General features: G+C 42.0%; 1 protein-coding gene and 1 long non-coding RNA gene across 2 annotated transcripts; one reads left to right on the top strand and one right to left on the bottom strand.

The window, feature by feature from the left end:
• Positions 1-6,800: 6,800 nt before the first annotated feature.
• LOC115672060 (protein TIFY 9) lies at positions 6,801-9,147 on the bottom strand. Its single transcript, XM_030593819.2, has 6 exons — positions 8,764-9,147; positions 8,466-8,625; positions 8,186-8,273; positions 7,844-7,964; positions 7,642-7,699; positions 6,801-7,277 (listed from the first exon to the last, which is right to left on the bottom strand). Exons 1-6 carry the CDS (start codon positions 8,909-8,911, stop codon positions 7,208-7,210), a joined length of 645 nt encoding a protein of 214 aa, XP_030449679.2. The 5' UTR covers positions 8,912-9,147; the 3' UTR covers positions 6,801-7,207.
• Positions 9,148-11,194: 2,047 nt separating this feature from the next.
• Positions 11,195-12,212, top strand: LOC130137560 (uncharacterized). Its single transcript, XR_008815972.1, has 2 exons — positions 11,195-11,442; positions 12,056-12,212. It is a non-coding gene; the product is annotated as an uncharacterized LOC130137560 (long non-coding RNA).
• The last annotated feature ends 671 nt before the right edge of the window (positions 12,213-12,883 follow it).

The following is a 12,883-nucleotide window of genomic DNA, read 5'->3' on the forward strand; positions in this document are numbered from 1 at the left end:
AAAAAAAAACATATTCCATTTAATTTGAATTAATAAAAGAACAACATTAAACAATTTCACGTAGTCTATAAACTAGATTGAACATCTATCAATACTTCAGTGACCATATTAAACAAATTAGAGCTCCAATGACCATATTGCACATCGAGCCAATGTTCAAAAACCATTCATGTCATTTCCTCCAAAATAAACACATGATTGATGATTAAGCTATTGGCAAGGAAATTTTCCAACATGGGCCTTGATTTTATAACGAGTTAGAAAAAATGCCTGTGCATTGTGCGTATGTTTTAAAGATTCTGCAAAATCGAATTGTTTCAAAAAAAATTGAATTATCAACTGGCGAAAATAATTTATCAAGATGAGATGAAGAAATTGTGAGGATATATGTAGAAAAGAAAAGTATTTCCAAATATGAACTTTGCAGGATAAGATTGTTTGTAAGATAGAAATTAAAATTGAAATACGCAAGAGAGATGGGATCTATAATTAATTAATGCATTTTCCATGTAATCCATTATATTACATAGATAGATATATATATATTTGAAGGATGGAACTAGCTAGTTGGGTGGGCTTGCCCAAAAGGAAACCATGCCTATTGCCTTTTGTTTCGACCTTGTCCATCTGCTCGTTGAGCCTAAGATAGGCCGAGACAGGCTCTTCTCCGGCCCAAACAAGAGAGGTGCAAATGCTAGCTCCAAAAGGAGATGTCATTCTCGGAAACAGGAGAGACAGAGCAGCTTTTTTGAAGGAGCACGAAGGAAACGATGATTTTCAAGGTTTCGATTGTTTCGCGGAAAATATTTTTATTTTTTATTTTTTGGCATTTGGATCGTTTAGGAAATGAGTTAGCGAAAAATGTTTTTCTTGTCAACGGATTTACCAAAACTTAAATTCGGGAAAATGATTTCTTCTTTAGAAAATCGGAAAATATTTTTCAAAATATAACTAAGTATTGCCATTTTTTTGGACTAGAAACTCTGTGATTGGGCACAGGAACCCCAATGCTTGTTCTCAGGCCTTTGGTAGTGAGGCCGGACTTGGGACCCCTCCGCCCTAGCTCGGATCCATCTAGATCACACTCGGGCCCATCAAGGTCGCGCCCAAGACACTGATGCTTGTGCTCGAGACGCCAGACCCGAAAATATCGAGGCTGAGCTCAGGTCCTCAGCACCCGTGCCCAGATCCATCAAGGCCAGGCCTTGAACCCCAACGCTCATGCATGGGTCCCTGAGTTTCGAGCCCGAGATTCTCGTGCCTATGCTTGGTTCCCTTGTGGCCATGCCTCGATCCATAGATGCTGGGCCTAGGCCCGAGCGCCGGGGACTAGAGCTTGGCCTCAATGGATCCCGGCATGACCCGACCTCAATGGACCTAAGTCCAGGCACAGAGGATTGAGTCCCGGGCACCGGGGCATGGGCTTGGCCTCTATAAACCAGGGTCAGGGAGCCAGACATAGGCATCTAGTTCTTGGATGTTGTAAAAAAACTTAGAAAATTTGACTAGGATGTTGTAAAAAATAGAGATAAATAATGGAATTAGGAAACCTAATCCAATCCAAAATTCAAATTCAAACTCATGAAAATATCTAATCTAATTCGATATGCTATGAACTGTTAATGGAAATGACTAGAATACACGGACAAAGTAAAAAACTTATAAAATACGACACAGATGTTTTGGTAAATAAAGATAAATATCGGAGTTAGGAAACCTAATCTAATTTGAAATTCAAATAAAAGTTTAGGAAAAATCCAATCTAATCCGATTTGCTATTACGAATTATACTCTCATCTTCGTCGATGATTGTTTTTCTTCTAATGTGATGTTGTCATTTTTTTTATGCCCACCATTGATTTTATTTGTGTCTTTTTTGGGTCGAAATTCTTCTTGTGTCTTTAAATGGACCATTTCATTATGCATTTTGATCTTTGTCCGCAAAAATTCAGATCGATTGACTTTCTTCGAGTCAATCGACCGTCAACACATGTCATGTACTTCCCTCGATTCTGACCATTGGAAGCTCACCATCGATAAGCTGATCAATCATTCTATCGATGGGCCCTATAGGCGAGAATTGTATTGTCGTAACCTAATTTCGGCCATTAATAACCTACGTTTGAGTCCAAATTTTATGCCTGGTGTCAAGAGCGACATGACTTGGACGTCACATCGTAGAGCAACCTTAATGAAAGTCAGTTTTGCGAGCTTCTGTTCTCCAAATGCGAAAAAGTACATGGATTAAATTCTACAAAGAAACAATATACATACATACATACATACATACATACATTATGACGTCACCTTCCAAATGACTCATTCTAATTCAAGGAGTGTCATATCATATGCTCCCCCAAAAAATCAAACTCGTGCAAAGAATAGTGGACGCAGTTCCCCAAAACTAGTATTGTTGTTTGACTTTGATTCCGCCCGAGAAATTAGATAAAAAAGAAAGAAGTCTCGTACGACCGGCCAGCTAAACATGATCATGACTTTGTTTTTTGGTGGGATCCGAATATCCTTTACTTGAAGTTGCAATTGCCTTACTTTTCCAAGACAAGTTGCACCCAATTAGCCGCTAGGAAGTTATAACCGGTCAAACTTGGATTTTTCGCGTCCAGAAAGATCGATGATCTAACATTTGAATTCCTTTCGTACGCTCGTTTTCCTTTTGGACCCGAACCGAACTAGTTGAGAAAATTTTCGGGCATGTGGTGAGGAGTGATGAGTACGGCGAATTTCATAGAATTCGAGTTAATATATTGTCAACAATGCATATTTCATCTAGAAGGGCAACGAAACGAGCAAGAAGCATATTGGTATAAGCGAACTCGTGTTGTTTTTGTTTGTACGCCAAGAAGTTTAGCTATGCATGCATCATGTAAACATTTCGCCTTCAAAAAACATCGTCTAAACTATATTAAAGAATATGCATCTTCTCAAGATTAATATCGTCATCACCGCCTATATAGGCAATTGAAAACTGAATTCACAATTCACAAATCAACCCCTTATTGCTTAGAAAAAAAGGCTTGAGATAGTTTGATTTGCTTTATAGGTTTAACTTCGCGGGTTTGATTTGGCTTAAAACTTGCTTAACTAATTAGTGTAAAACCCTATTTTGATCCCATGGTTGGAAATGAAGCTAAACAGTTACGGGATGTTTGAGGATTTTCAGCTCGGGAACTTGAGTCATTCTTTCAAATCCAATCAATCACGGGAAAAATTGTCCAAAAAGACATAAACCTATTGTCCACGTCAATGGCGGCTCTTAACGATAAAAAAAAGAGAGTAAAGAATGAAAAAGAAAAAGAAAGAAAAGAAAAAGATAAATATTAAAATTTTATTAAAAATTGTCTATATCAGTATCGGTTGTGCCACGTAGGACGGCCGGATGGACTCAATTGACAACACGTGAAAAGATTCATGACTTAATTGGTATAATTAAAATGTTTACGACTGAATTGACAAAAGTGCAATAGATTTAACACTTTTTAGATAATTTTGCACCAGTTACATGCAAATTGCTATGGACCGATGCCGCCTACACAAAACACAGGCTCATGCTTACCCGGTTCATGCAGCCTGTAAAGTGTTTCGTGGATTTACAAATAACCGATCTCCACATACATAGCCCGAAAGATAAAAGAAATGAAGTTAAAGATCAGGGCAAAAAGCGAAATAGCCGTCACATAAATTGCATCTTTTAAGCGCACCTAACATTCAAAACACGCCGGTTCATTCATTTTGACCTGGACGTACCCGCAACATGGGATACAGATATACAAACCGATATCTTTGGAAATGTCGGTTCAAATCTTTGAATTGAAGAACCTCCTCCCAATCTATAATGAAAGACCAGTCGACTCGGGATGGTCATGCCTCCGACGGAAGCTTCCTTCGCGCTTTCGGGGAAAAACCCATCGCATGAAATCGGGACGAGGTGAGTTCCACTTGCAGTAGACAATCGCTGTCGCGTCAATGATCCGAATCCAGAAGAATAAATGATGTCGGACTCTGACTACAATGGTGGAGGATCCCACCAGGGGAAGAAAAGAACACAGAGAGAGCAGAAACGAAGAAGAAGAAAATTCAATCACGTGCTTCTCGAGTTTCGTCCGTTGCCGTTCACGTTTCTCGCGGCTGCTGCTGCTGCTGCCGTGTGTACGCTTCGGTGCGAGCCGGGACGACTTGGAATCTGCCGTTCCTGTGTGTTGACTTTGACAGCAAAGCGACGCCGGAGCCTGCTTCAATTATTGGTTTTCCCACTTACTTCCCCCAATCTAAAGCCAATCCCCAAAACCACGTACTACCGAAGACTGTTCTCCATTTGCCGACACGTTCGACTTTCTCGGTAAACCTCGAAACGAATAAAGAAAAACAAAGATTCTACATCACGTTGCGTTCCGTGCTTGAACAGATTTGGAGTTGCATGCACGCGCCCTCCTCGTAGTTTAGGTCTTTTGAAAAATTTGCCCATGTTTCTGCAAGTACTTCGAAGTTGCCTCTCTCCAAACAAAGTGCTCCGCTCAATCTAGACTCGTCAACTGGATGAGTCGGATCGAAAATGGTCCGACCCAAATAAATCCATTTAACCCGTTTTGATTAATTTTCATGTAATACAAATCTAATGACTCATACCCAACTTGACTTATTTTGTTAAAATACTTTGATATTTAACCTAAGAAAACCCATATCCAAACTGAGGCGAAAATTTGAAATGAGTGAGGGCAAGATCGAATGAGGACGAGAGAAAATGAACAAAGAGTCATAAAGGTGGGTTGGGTTTAAGTAAGTTGTAAACTATTTGTGACCTATTTACGATCCATTTATGACTTATTTAACACTTATATTATGTTTAAACCCATTTTATGACCTATTGATTGAATATAACTAACGCACGTAACAAATCGGCTCATCATATATAGGTTAAAAAATGGATTTATGACCCATTTTGACGGGTTTAGTTCTATCGCGTCATTAGGAAATATAAGGACTAAGTTGTCCTTTAATTGCGCTCGAATGCAGATCAACGGTCACCTATTATGAAACCATATGCTCCCCCTTTCATCGTATTCTGACACGTGTCCAACCGGATAATTTTCCTACCAAATCCAAGCCCTAACTCAACTCAACCTAACCCAAACCGGAACATTGCCCTTAGCCCCTTTGCCACCACGCCTCCCGCTACCTTAGCGACGGTGACCGCTTGAGGTATCGGACTTGTACTCGGGGTCTTGAATTTTTCGCAATAAGAAGAACAATGTGACTTGTAGGAACCATAAACATGCAATATTCCCATAACATGACCCAACGGGGCCCCATTTACCCAATCTTTTTCCTTAGATTGAATCGCATTGCTTCTCATGCAACGCTAACAATGAAACTAGTCACTGCTTTATGAACTACAGTGGCACGTCGCTTCGGTATGGATCTGTATGAGCGAGACTTTTATGCAGAAGACAAGGTCCTCACGCTTCGTGCAGTCACAAGAGTTGGTGTTCTTGCCTAACTAAGTCGGAAGGTCGACAAACATTCAAAAGTTTGATTGTGTGAATCTAAGGTTGAAAAATCCGTCCCATGTCATCATATTTCGAGTTTCCATGCGTGGAGTCATGACTCACCTTAAAGTTCAGCTTATACATCATTGCTAATACACATATTGAGGCGGGATACAATTAGAAGATCTTGACCGGACCAATTTCCTCGGCAGTTGAAAGGCAAAGCCGTAGCAACAGATGGAGATCCTAATGTGTGTTTATTACCAAAGATGAGTTCAGTGATCAGCCGTCGATTTGGTCTGAAAAAGTCCAAAATCTGCTCCTTGAGCGTATAACCAATAAACTTGTTAAGATGATTCATCTTCTTACTGGAACTTGTTTTGTTGTTTTGATTTATAGTTGGGCTGCGTATCTCTATTGTATATCCGTGGAAACGAATAAAATATTTTTTTGACCAAAAAAAAAAAAAAATCCCTGGAGGTTCATCTCCAATTTTGCACGGAAAATCCAGCCTTTCGCCCCGCTATCTCAAGACAACTTTTCCTTTTCTTTTTAAATTCAAAAGCAAAGGTGATTTTCTATTCTCATAGGGAACCAACTTCTGCACGACATCTCTAGTTTACATATAATGCTTCCTCGATTTGAGTAAAAGGGTAAGGAAGTAAGGAAAAATTAACAAAAAAAAAGTCCTAAATCAATTGTAATTATGTCAATTTAGTCATAAACTTTTAAATTGTACCAATTTAGTTTTACACATTTTTACATTTTACCAATTAAGTCCACTCAGTCAATTTTGGCCGGAAATCGCCGACGTGAACGTCGATCATCTTACGTTACACGACCGACGCTGATGTGAATATTTTTTAATAATATTTTAATAATTTTTGAATTTTTTGTTCTTTTCTTTTATTATTATTTTTTTCATTTTTCATTTTTCCTTTCAATTGGGTTGCCAGCCGCTAGCGAGGGTCGCGCCCCTCACCCAAGCCCTCGCCAGATCTGGGCGAGGGCCTTCGCGCCCTCGGTCACGGCCAGAAGAACTCAATTGGCAAATTGCGGAAAAATGATTATGATTAAATTGGTACAATTGAAAGTTTAGGATTGAATTGGCACAAGTGTAATGGGTTTAAGTCTTTTTCGGTACTTTTCCCTTTAGAAAGTATGTACAATTCACCTTCATGACGCACAACACACACATATGTACATAAATATAAAGATTCGTTGACGAGTGTATAGTAACAAGGCTATCAAGATCAAAAATTGGTTGGAGGAATAGTTAAGACAAAAGGAAACACGTGAACAAATGGTACTTGAATATATGTAGAGTCATACAAGTCGAGTTCACACTCGCGTGCAATGCGTGAACTTCGTAATAAAAATGAAAAATTGTTTGCTAAATTAGTTGGCACGTCGGACCATGACGACCCAAAAAAAGATTCCAAAGGAGACAGCGGACGTCGGTGTCGGTCCAAGACGACAGCGCCTTAGAAAACCGCACCTTGAACAAACATCCCATTAAGCTAGCACGGCTGCGCACTATCTGCTAACATAGACATAGTACAGCAATTAAATAATGGTGACAATCCTTCCTTTGACCGGGCCTTTTTCGTCTTCTTCTTTTTCCCCATTCTCACTAATAAACTAACATGAGATGGTCGTGTGGAAATTGCCTCGAGCCAGCCTACGCGTGGTGGTCATCTTCTTCAATTTTTGAACCCGGAAACGCGTGGTGGTAGGTGCGCCGGGTCATGGTACGGCGAAGCCGAAGTCAACCTGTTTGATGGGTCGATTAGGAACGTAGCGTTAGAGGCATAATCTTTTCGAAAAAAATTATGGGCTCCATCGTTCTTCGATGGCTAGGATCGAAAGGGGTCCTGCATGGAACGTGTGAATATGGGAGGGATGTGTTCACGGATGTGCACTGTGATCATGTGCGTGTACTAGTCCTAGTGCGAGGAGGCGCGACAAAAGCAGTGGAGAAGCTTTTAGGTATCTTTATTGAAAGGTGTGGCATTATTATATGCGTCAAACTTGACATTTCGTTTCGATTGTGACATGGGATCGCACGAGAATTAAATGAAGTTTGATCAGAGAGTTTCAATGGATGTAGCGTGGTAAAAGTAGTTTGATATTTTACCTCTCTTTACGCTTCTCCAGAAATCTCTGTAGGGATTTTCTCCTGGCCAATGGCAGATCTGCACGATCACAAAGTATTTTCTTGTTCAACAAGGGGAAATGAATAAGGAAAATTAGTGCATAACGTGTCGGTGCAAGGAAAACTTTACATGAACCGTCTAAAGAAATCAGATATGAAAGAAAATTAGATGAATGGCACTAACATTTGTTAAGAGATTCAAACCACTGATGCTGGTGTGATGGAGCAGGCATTGCAGTCTCTGGTTTCTCTGATTCAGGGTTCTTGGAGCATTCTTCCATGGCGAGCTTCAGTATGTTCTCGGCCTGTACATATTCAAGCGACAACGAAACACGATCAGGATTAATCTTTTCCTTTCTTAATCCATGTTTTTCCAATTTTCGCTGGATAATATATTCTGAAGCTGTCGGATTAACGAGGAATGATTTTCTTGTGTCCTAAACTGGAAAGATCTAATGTGGAAGTCGCCTCTACTTGATTATCGCCATGAAAATAGGATTGCTAGGGGAAAAAGAAGGCAACGTACCATAATGCGAGGGACGTCGACGACGGTCATCTTTCCATTGTAGAATATTGTCATCGGAGCAATCCTGCCATTTTTGTCTGAGGTAGGCCTGCACAAATAAGAAGCTTAATACAAGAAATATACGTATATCAGCAGAACTTTAAACCGCACAAGCAATAGAATATAGATACGCAAGTTTCAAGGGTGATGTTCTAGCCAAACAAAAACTAAAAGTCACAAGGGTGATACAAAGGACTCTTTGGATCGACTAGTCCGTATATGTTGATGCGATTCGCCGAACCTGAGAAGAGGACTGTGCGCTGGTGTTGGGGCAGGAAACCCATTTGGACGATCTCTTTTGAAAGACGACGCCGGCGGAGAAACAAAGAAGGGATCGCAGGGAGCGAACTGAACGCCATTTTCAACACTCGGGATCGTGGGGTTGGCGGCGCTTCGGATACCTATCAATGTTAAATTCAGTAGAGATCAGCGATCTTCGCCAACAAAAAAGGGAAGCACAACCGATGCATATTAACTAGCTACAGGACTATGATGAATAGGACTTGGGTTCCACGTGAGAACAAGGATGGAGATTTTACCACTCCTGATGCGGTCATGAACATATCCGCTTCGAGCTCCGGCGACTATACCGGGAGAGCTAGTCCACCGGTGCTCAGGAGGGCCGGAGGCCATCGTCTGCTTCTCCAAAGCGAAGAAATCGAGCTCGACCATCGCTGCCCGTGGCATGATCTCGTCGCAGCCCCGGGGAATATCCAGAGAGACCTTCGGGTGGTGGTGGTGGCGATAGTGGCGTGAAGTATATGAGAATGTTCAGAGCCGGAGGCTGTTACACACGGGCTGACGTGAAGGGGGGGAGGAGCCCATAGGTATGTGTTCTATATATACCTATAGGCAGGTGTAAACACTAGAGCTCATCACGGATTCCACGAGGTTGGTTTCGATCTTGAAGATGAGGCGAAGAAGGAGAAGGGGGTGTCGAAGAAACGGTGGGGAGTGGTGGGGGCGGGTCCTTTTCACACCACTGGTGCGACCATCTGGTCCTCCTCGTGACCGGGTCGACTCTCTCTGTGCTTTGACAAACTTTTAGGAACAGCAACTTGTTCTGATTGGAGCTGCGTTTTTTTTCATGTGCCACTTACATGCGAACGATTTATGGCTAGATTCGTGCACGGTTTCTCGCAATCCATTGATGCTCTCTGCATAGTATGCTCCCTCTAAAATTCTCTCGACCATCCTTAGAGGAGGAAAGACAGTACGCGACGAAAACACTGAGGTCCCGTTTGGTTCGGTTCGGGTTCGAGGGCCCCGTTGCCCTCGTTCGGCCTATGACCCGGCAGACGACCGGTTGCCTAGTGCCGAAGTAAGGGACCGTGATATTGCGCAAGTCCGAGCTCTTAGAGATGGATCGCAGTTCGTGAAAGAGTAACTCCATTTACATATTGAAATAGATGCGGATTTGGAATTTGCTAACATAACGGTCTTTGGGCCACTGTGACAGTAACAATATATCGTGAGCCATAAATTCTTGAAATAGTAGACCTCACAATAATTTCTACTTATTTATTATTTTTTTGGGCCCAAAATAGACGATTAATCTCACAATTTATCAAAGACAGTCACTTAATCATTTCTCTCGTTAAATAGCAACTTCGGGCGCCTTGTTCTTCTCTATTCAATTAATCACATGTTTCTTACCATAGAGAAGACCAGATTAGTGACATAAAGTCCCACTTTCTTGATTTCGACTTTCATTTTTTGAGTTGTTTTACAGAGTTTTATTGAATTTTAGATTTTGGTGTTTTTATTTTAACAAGAGATAACCCATGCGAAATCTCATGTGGGTTTTGTTCTCTCAACTTTTTTTTTTTGATTAATACCACGAAAAACCCTAAACTGGTACACATTTACCTCAAACTATTTTTTTTAACACAAAAAACCCCAAACTGGTACACCCGTGACAATTTTACCCCGAACTATTTTTTTGACCGCCAAAAACCCCAAACTGGTACACCTGTGACAATTTTACCCTGAACTTACCACAGAAAACCCCGAACCGGTACACCTGTGACAATTTTACCCTGAACTTACCACAGAAAACCCCAAACTGGTACATATGTGACAATTTTACCATTAATTAAATTTTTAATATTATTTTTTATTTTTTCGAATTTTTATTAATTTTTTCTTTTTTTTCTTCATCTTCAACCTCTGGCCGGTAGCCGGACCGGCGACCGGCCAGAGGCGGAAGCCGGAGATGTCGACCCTGCCGGCCGCTGGCTAGGGTAGCCCTCGCCGGCGTCGGGCGAGGCAGCTCTCGCCTGGGCGGGCAAGGACAGCCCTCGCCTGGGCTGGCGAGGGCAACCCTCGCCCGAGTCGAGCGAGGGTTGTCCTCGCCCGGCGCCGGCGAGGGCCGCCCTCGGCGTCGGACGAGAACAACCCTCGCCGGCGGGCAAGGGCAACCCTCGCTGGGCGGGCAAGGGCAACCCTCGCCGAGTCGGGCGAGGCGGCCTCGGAGCGGGCGAGGGGCCTCGCCCGAGTCGCCTCGCCCACGTCGGCAAGGTCGAGCCTCGCCAGCGGCCGGCGAGGTCGAGCCTCGCCGACATCGGGCGAGGGCAGCCCTCGCCCATGCCGGCAAGGTCGAGCCTCGCCAGCGGCCGGCGGGGCCAACCTTGCCGGCATCCGCCTCTGGCCGATCGCCGGTCCGGCGACCGGCCAGAGGTTGAAGATGAAGAAAAAAAAAAAAAAGAAAAAATTCAAAAATTCAAAAAAAAAAAAAAATATTATTAAAAAATTAGTTCGGGGTAAAATTGTCACGTGTGTACTCAGTTTGGGGGTTTTTGTGGTAAGTTGGTAAAATTGTCATAATGTACTAGCTTGGGGTTTTTTGTGTATGCTCGGGTAAAATTGTCATGCAGTGTATTTGGGGTTTTTGTAGTCAAAAAAATAGTTTGGAGTAAATGTGTCACAAGTGTACCAGTTTAGGGTTTTTCGTGGTATTAACCCTTTTTTTTTTTGCCCTTGAAAACTTAAACTATGTTTTCCTTTTTTTTTCCCAAATATTTTTCTTCTAGGAAATTTACAAAGAAAAACCTCGTTTCACAATAAAGAACGGAAAGGCATTTGTCCCCAAGCAACGATCAAATGGAACGAGCATGGAGGCGCTCCGACCGAGCTGCTCATTGGAGCAGTTGATTCTCGCGCATTCGGCCGCGTGAGCTCGGCAATCACTGCGGTCTCAACAACCTGCGAAAGATCAGGTTCCTCGTTTTAGTTTCGTTCGTCGAACTTGTTTTCATGAAAAGACTAGTCGAATCTATCTGATGCAGCTGAGCTGTTTGATGTAATTCGCGAAAAGAAATACTTTCGTTGGTTCTTTTTCGTCGGTCATGTTTGAAACCGGTGCATCCATGCTTGCGATGGATGTTTGTTGGTATTTTGAAATGTCTGTAGCCAATGGATGATGATGCCTAGTCTTGGCGTTTGACTGGATGGAAGTGAATCTAATACTGAGGTGGTGGCCTGGCCTCTCTAGCTGAAACAGGATGCTATTAATGGGGTTAGCGAAACAGAGAGTGAAATGCGGTTGGAAACGCATTGAGATGAGACCTCTTCCACCGAACGGGAATAGTTGCGTGATCGAGAATTCCTTTTTCTGTTGTTGATGTTGCATTGATGGGTGCATGTAAAAAGACTTTTATGATAGCTCAGGTTGGCCACAGTTGACTACACACGGTGGTTTTTGTGTTAGAGTTTCCTGAAAACAATTTCTTGACGTGTCACTTTGTTCCCGGTGACGTACAGCTGAGCAAAGCTAGTAAATTTGTTTTCTCCTAAATTACTTGTAGCACGAATCTTTTTCTTTGCTTGAAGGAAATGGGATTTGCGAAAGCGGTACCATATACTTCGGGATTTTTGCTTAGATGGAGATATCTGTGATTACTTCAAACACTGAGCATTGTCTGGAACACGTATGGGGAGTCAGTAATGTCACCATTCTATTTGCTAATTCAAGATTTTTGTTCCGACCAATACCTTCCTGTTTCAATCGTCACTAAGTTGGAGACCTTCAGTGTGTTGATATCAATCTTGCCGTGCTGTGCGGTGAAGCGGTTCAATACATGAGCAACTACCGATCACGTACCTGCGTAACTTTACTGTATTGATGATGGATGATCTTCATAGGATCCAATATTCTTGAAGTGCTCAACTATCTTTCTCCACATGGATTTGTACAATTCTTGCTCTTTTCGTTTTTTGAGAGAAGGTAAATTACAGGCATTGAGACAGTGTTTATCGAAAACAAGCAAAGCTATGATATCTAGAGAAAGCATAGACCGGGAACTTTTTCCATAATTTATAAACTGATCATGCTTACATCATGTGGGAAATTTTCTGCGAATTGAGATAAGTACTGTCTCATTAAGATTTGTTCAATTGTTCAATCATTGTGAGAGGAATAAATGTTACCTACACATGAAACTCCAAACCCCAAAACCTACCCAAAATCCAACTCACAAATCAAGGCCCATACTTAAGGTGGATTAATCCACGCAAGATTGCAGGGCAATCCTGGAGAGATGACTTTCTTTGGAAGCTATATGCATATGAAAAGCCCACAGATCATCTTTGTCATCTAATTTGCTTAATTGATTGTGGATGGAGAAGGTGGAAACAGAAAAAGCAAAGTCAGATATATTG

The sequence above is a fragment of the Syzygium oleosum genome, unplaced genomic scaffold (genome assembly GCF_021117445.2).
Source record: "Syzygium oleosum isolate NSW1041296 unplaced genomic scaffold, Sole_v2.1 Sole_v2.03, whole genome shotgun sequence".
Classification (NCBI taxonomy): Eukaryota; Viridiplantae; Streptophyta; class Magnoliopsida; order Myrtales; family Myrtaceae; genus Syzygium; species Syzygium oleosum.

Bases quoted from the DNA above. Each gene is read 5' to 3' on its own strand.
- LOC115672060 (XM_030593819.2), bottom strand. From the start codon at position 8,911: ATGCCACGGGCAGCGATGGTCGAGCTCGATTTCTTCGCTTTGGAGAAG. The intron at 7,965-8,185 runs GTACGTTGCCTT...GAATATGTACAG, and splicing joins TCGACGTCCCTCGCATTATG to GCCGAGAACATACTGAAGCT. The intron at 7,700-7,843 runs GTTAGTGCCATT...GTGATCGTGCAG, and splicing joins GTTTGAATCTCTTAACAAAT to ATCTGCCATTGGCCAGGAGA.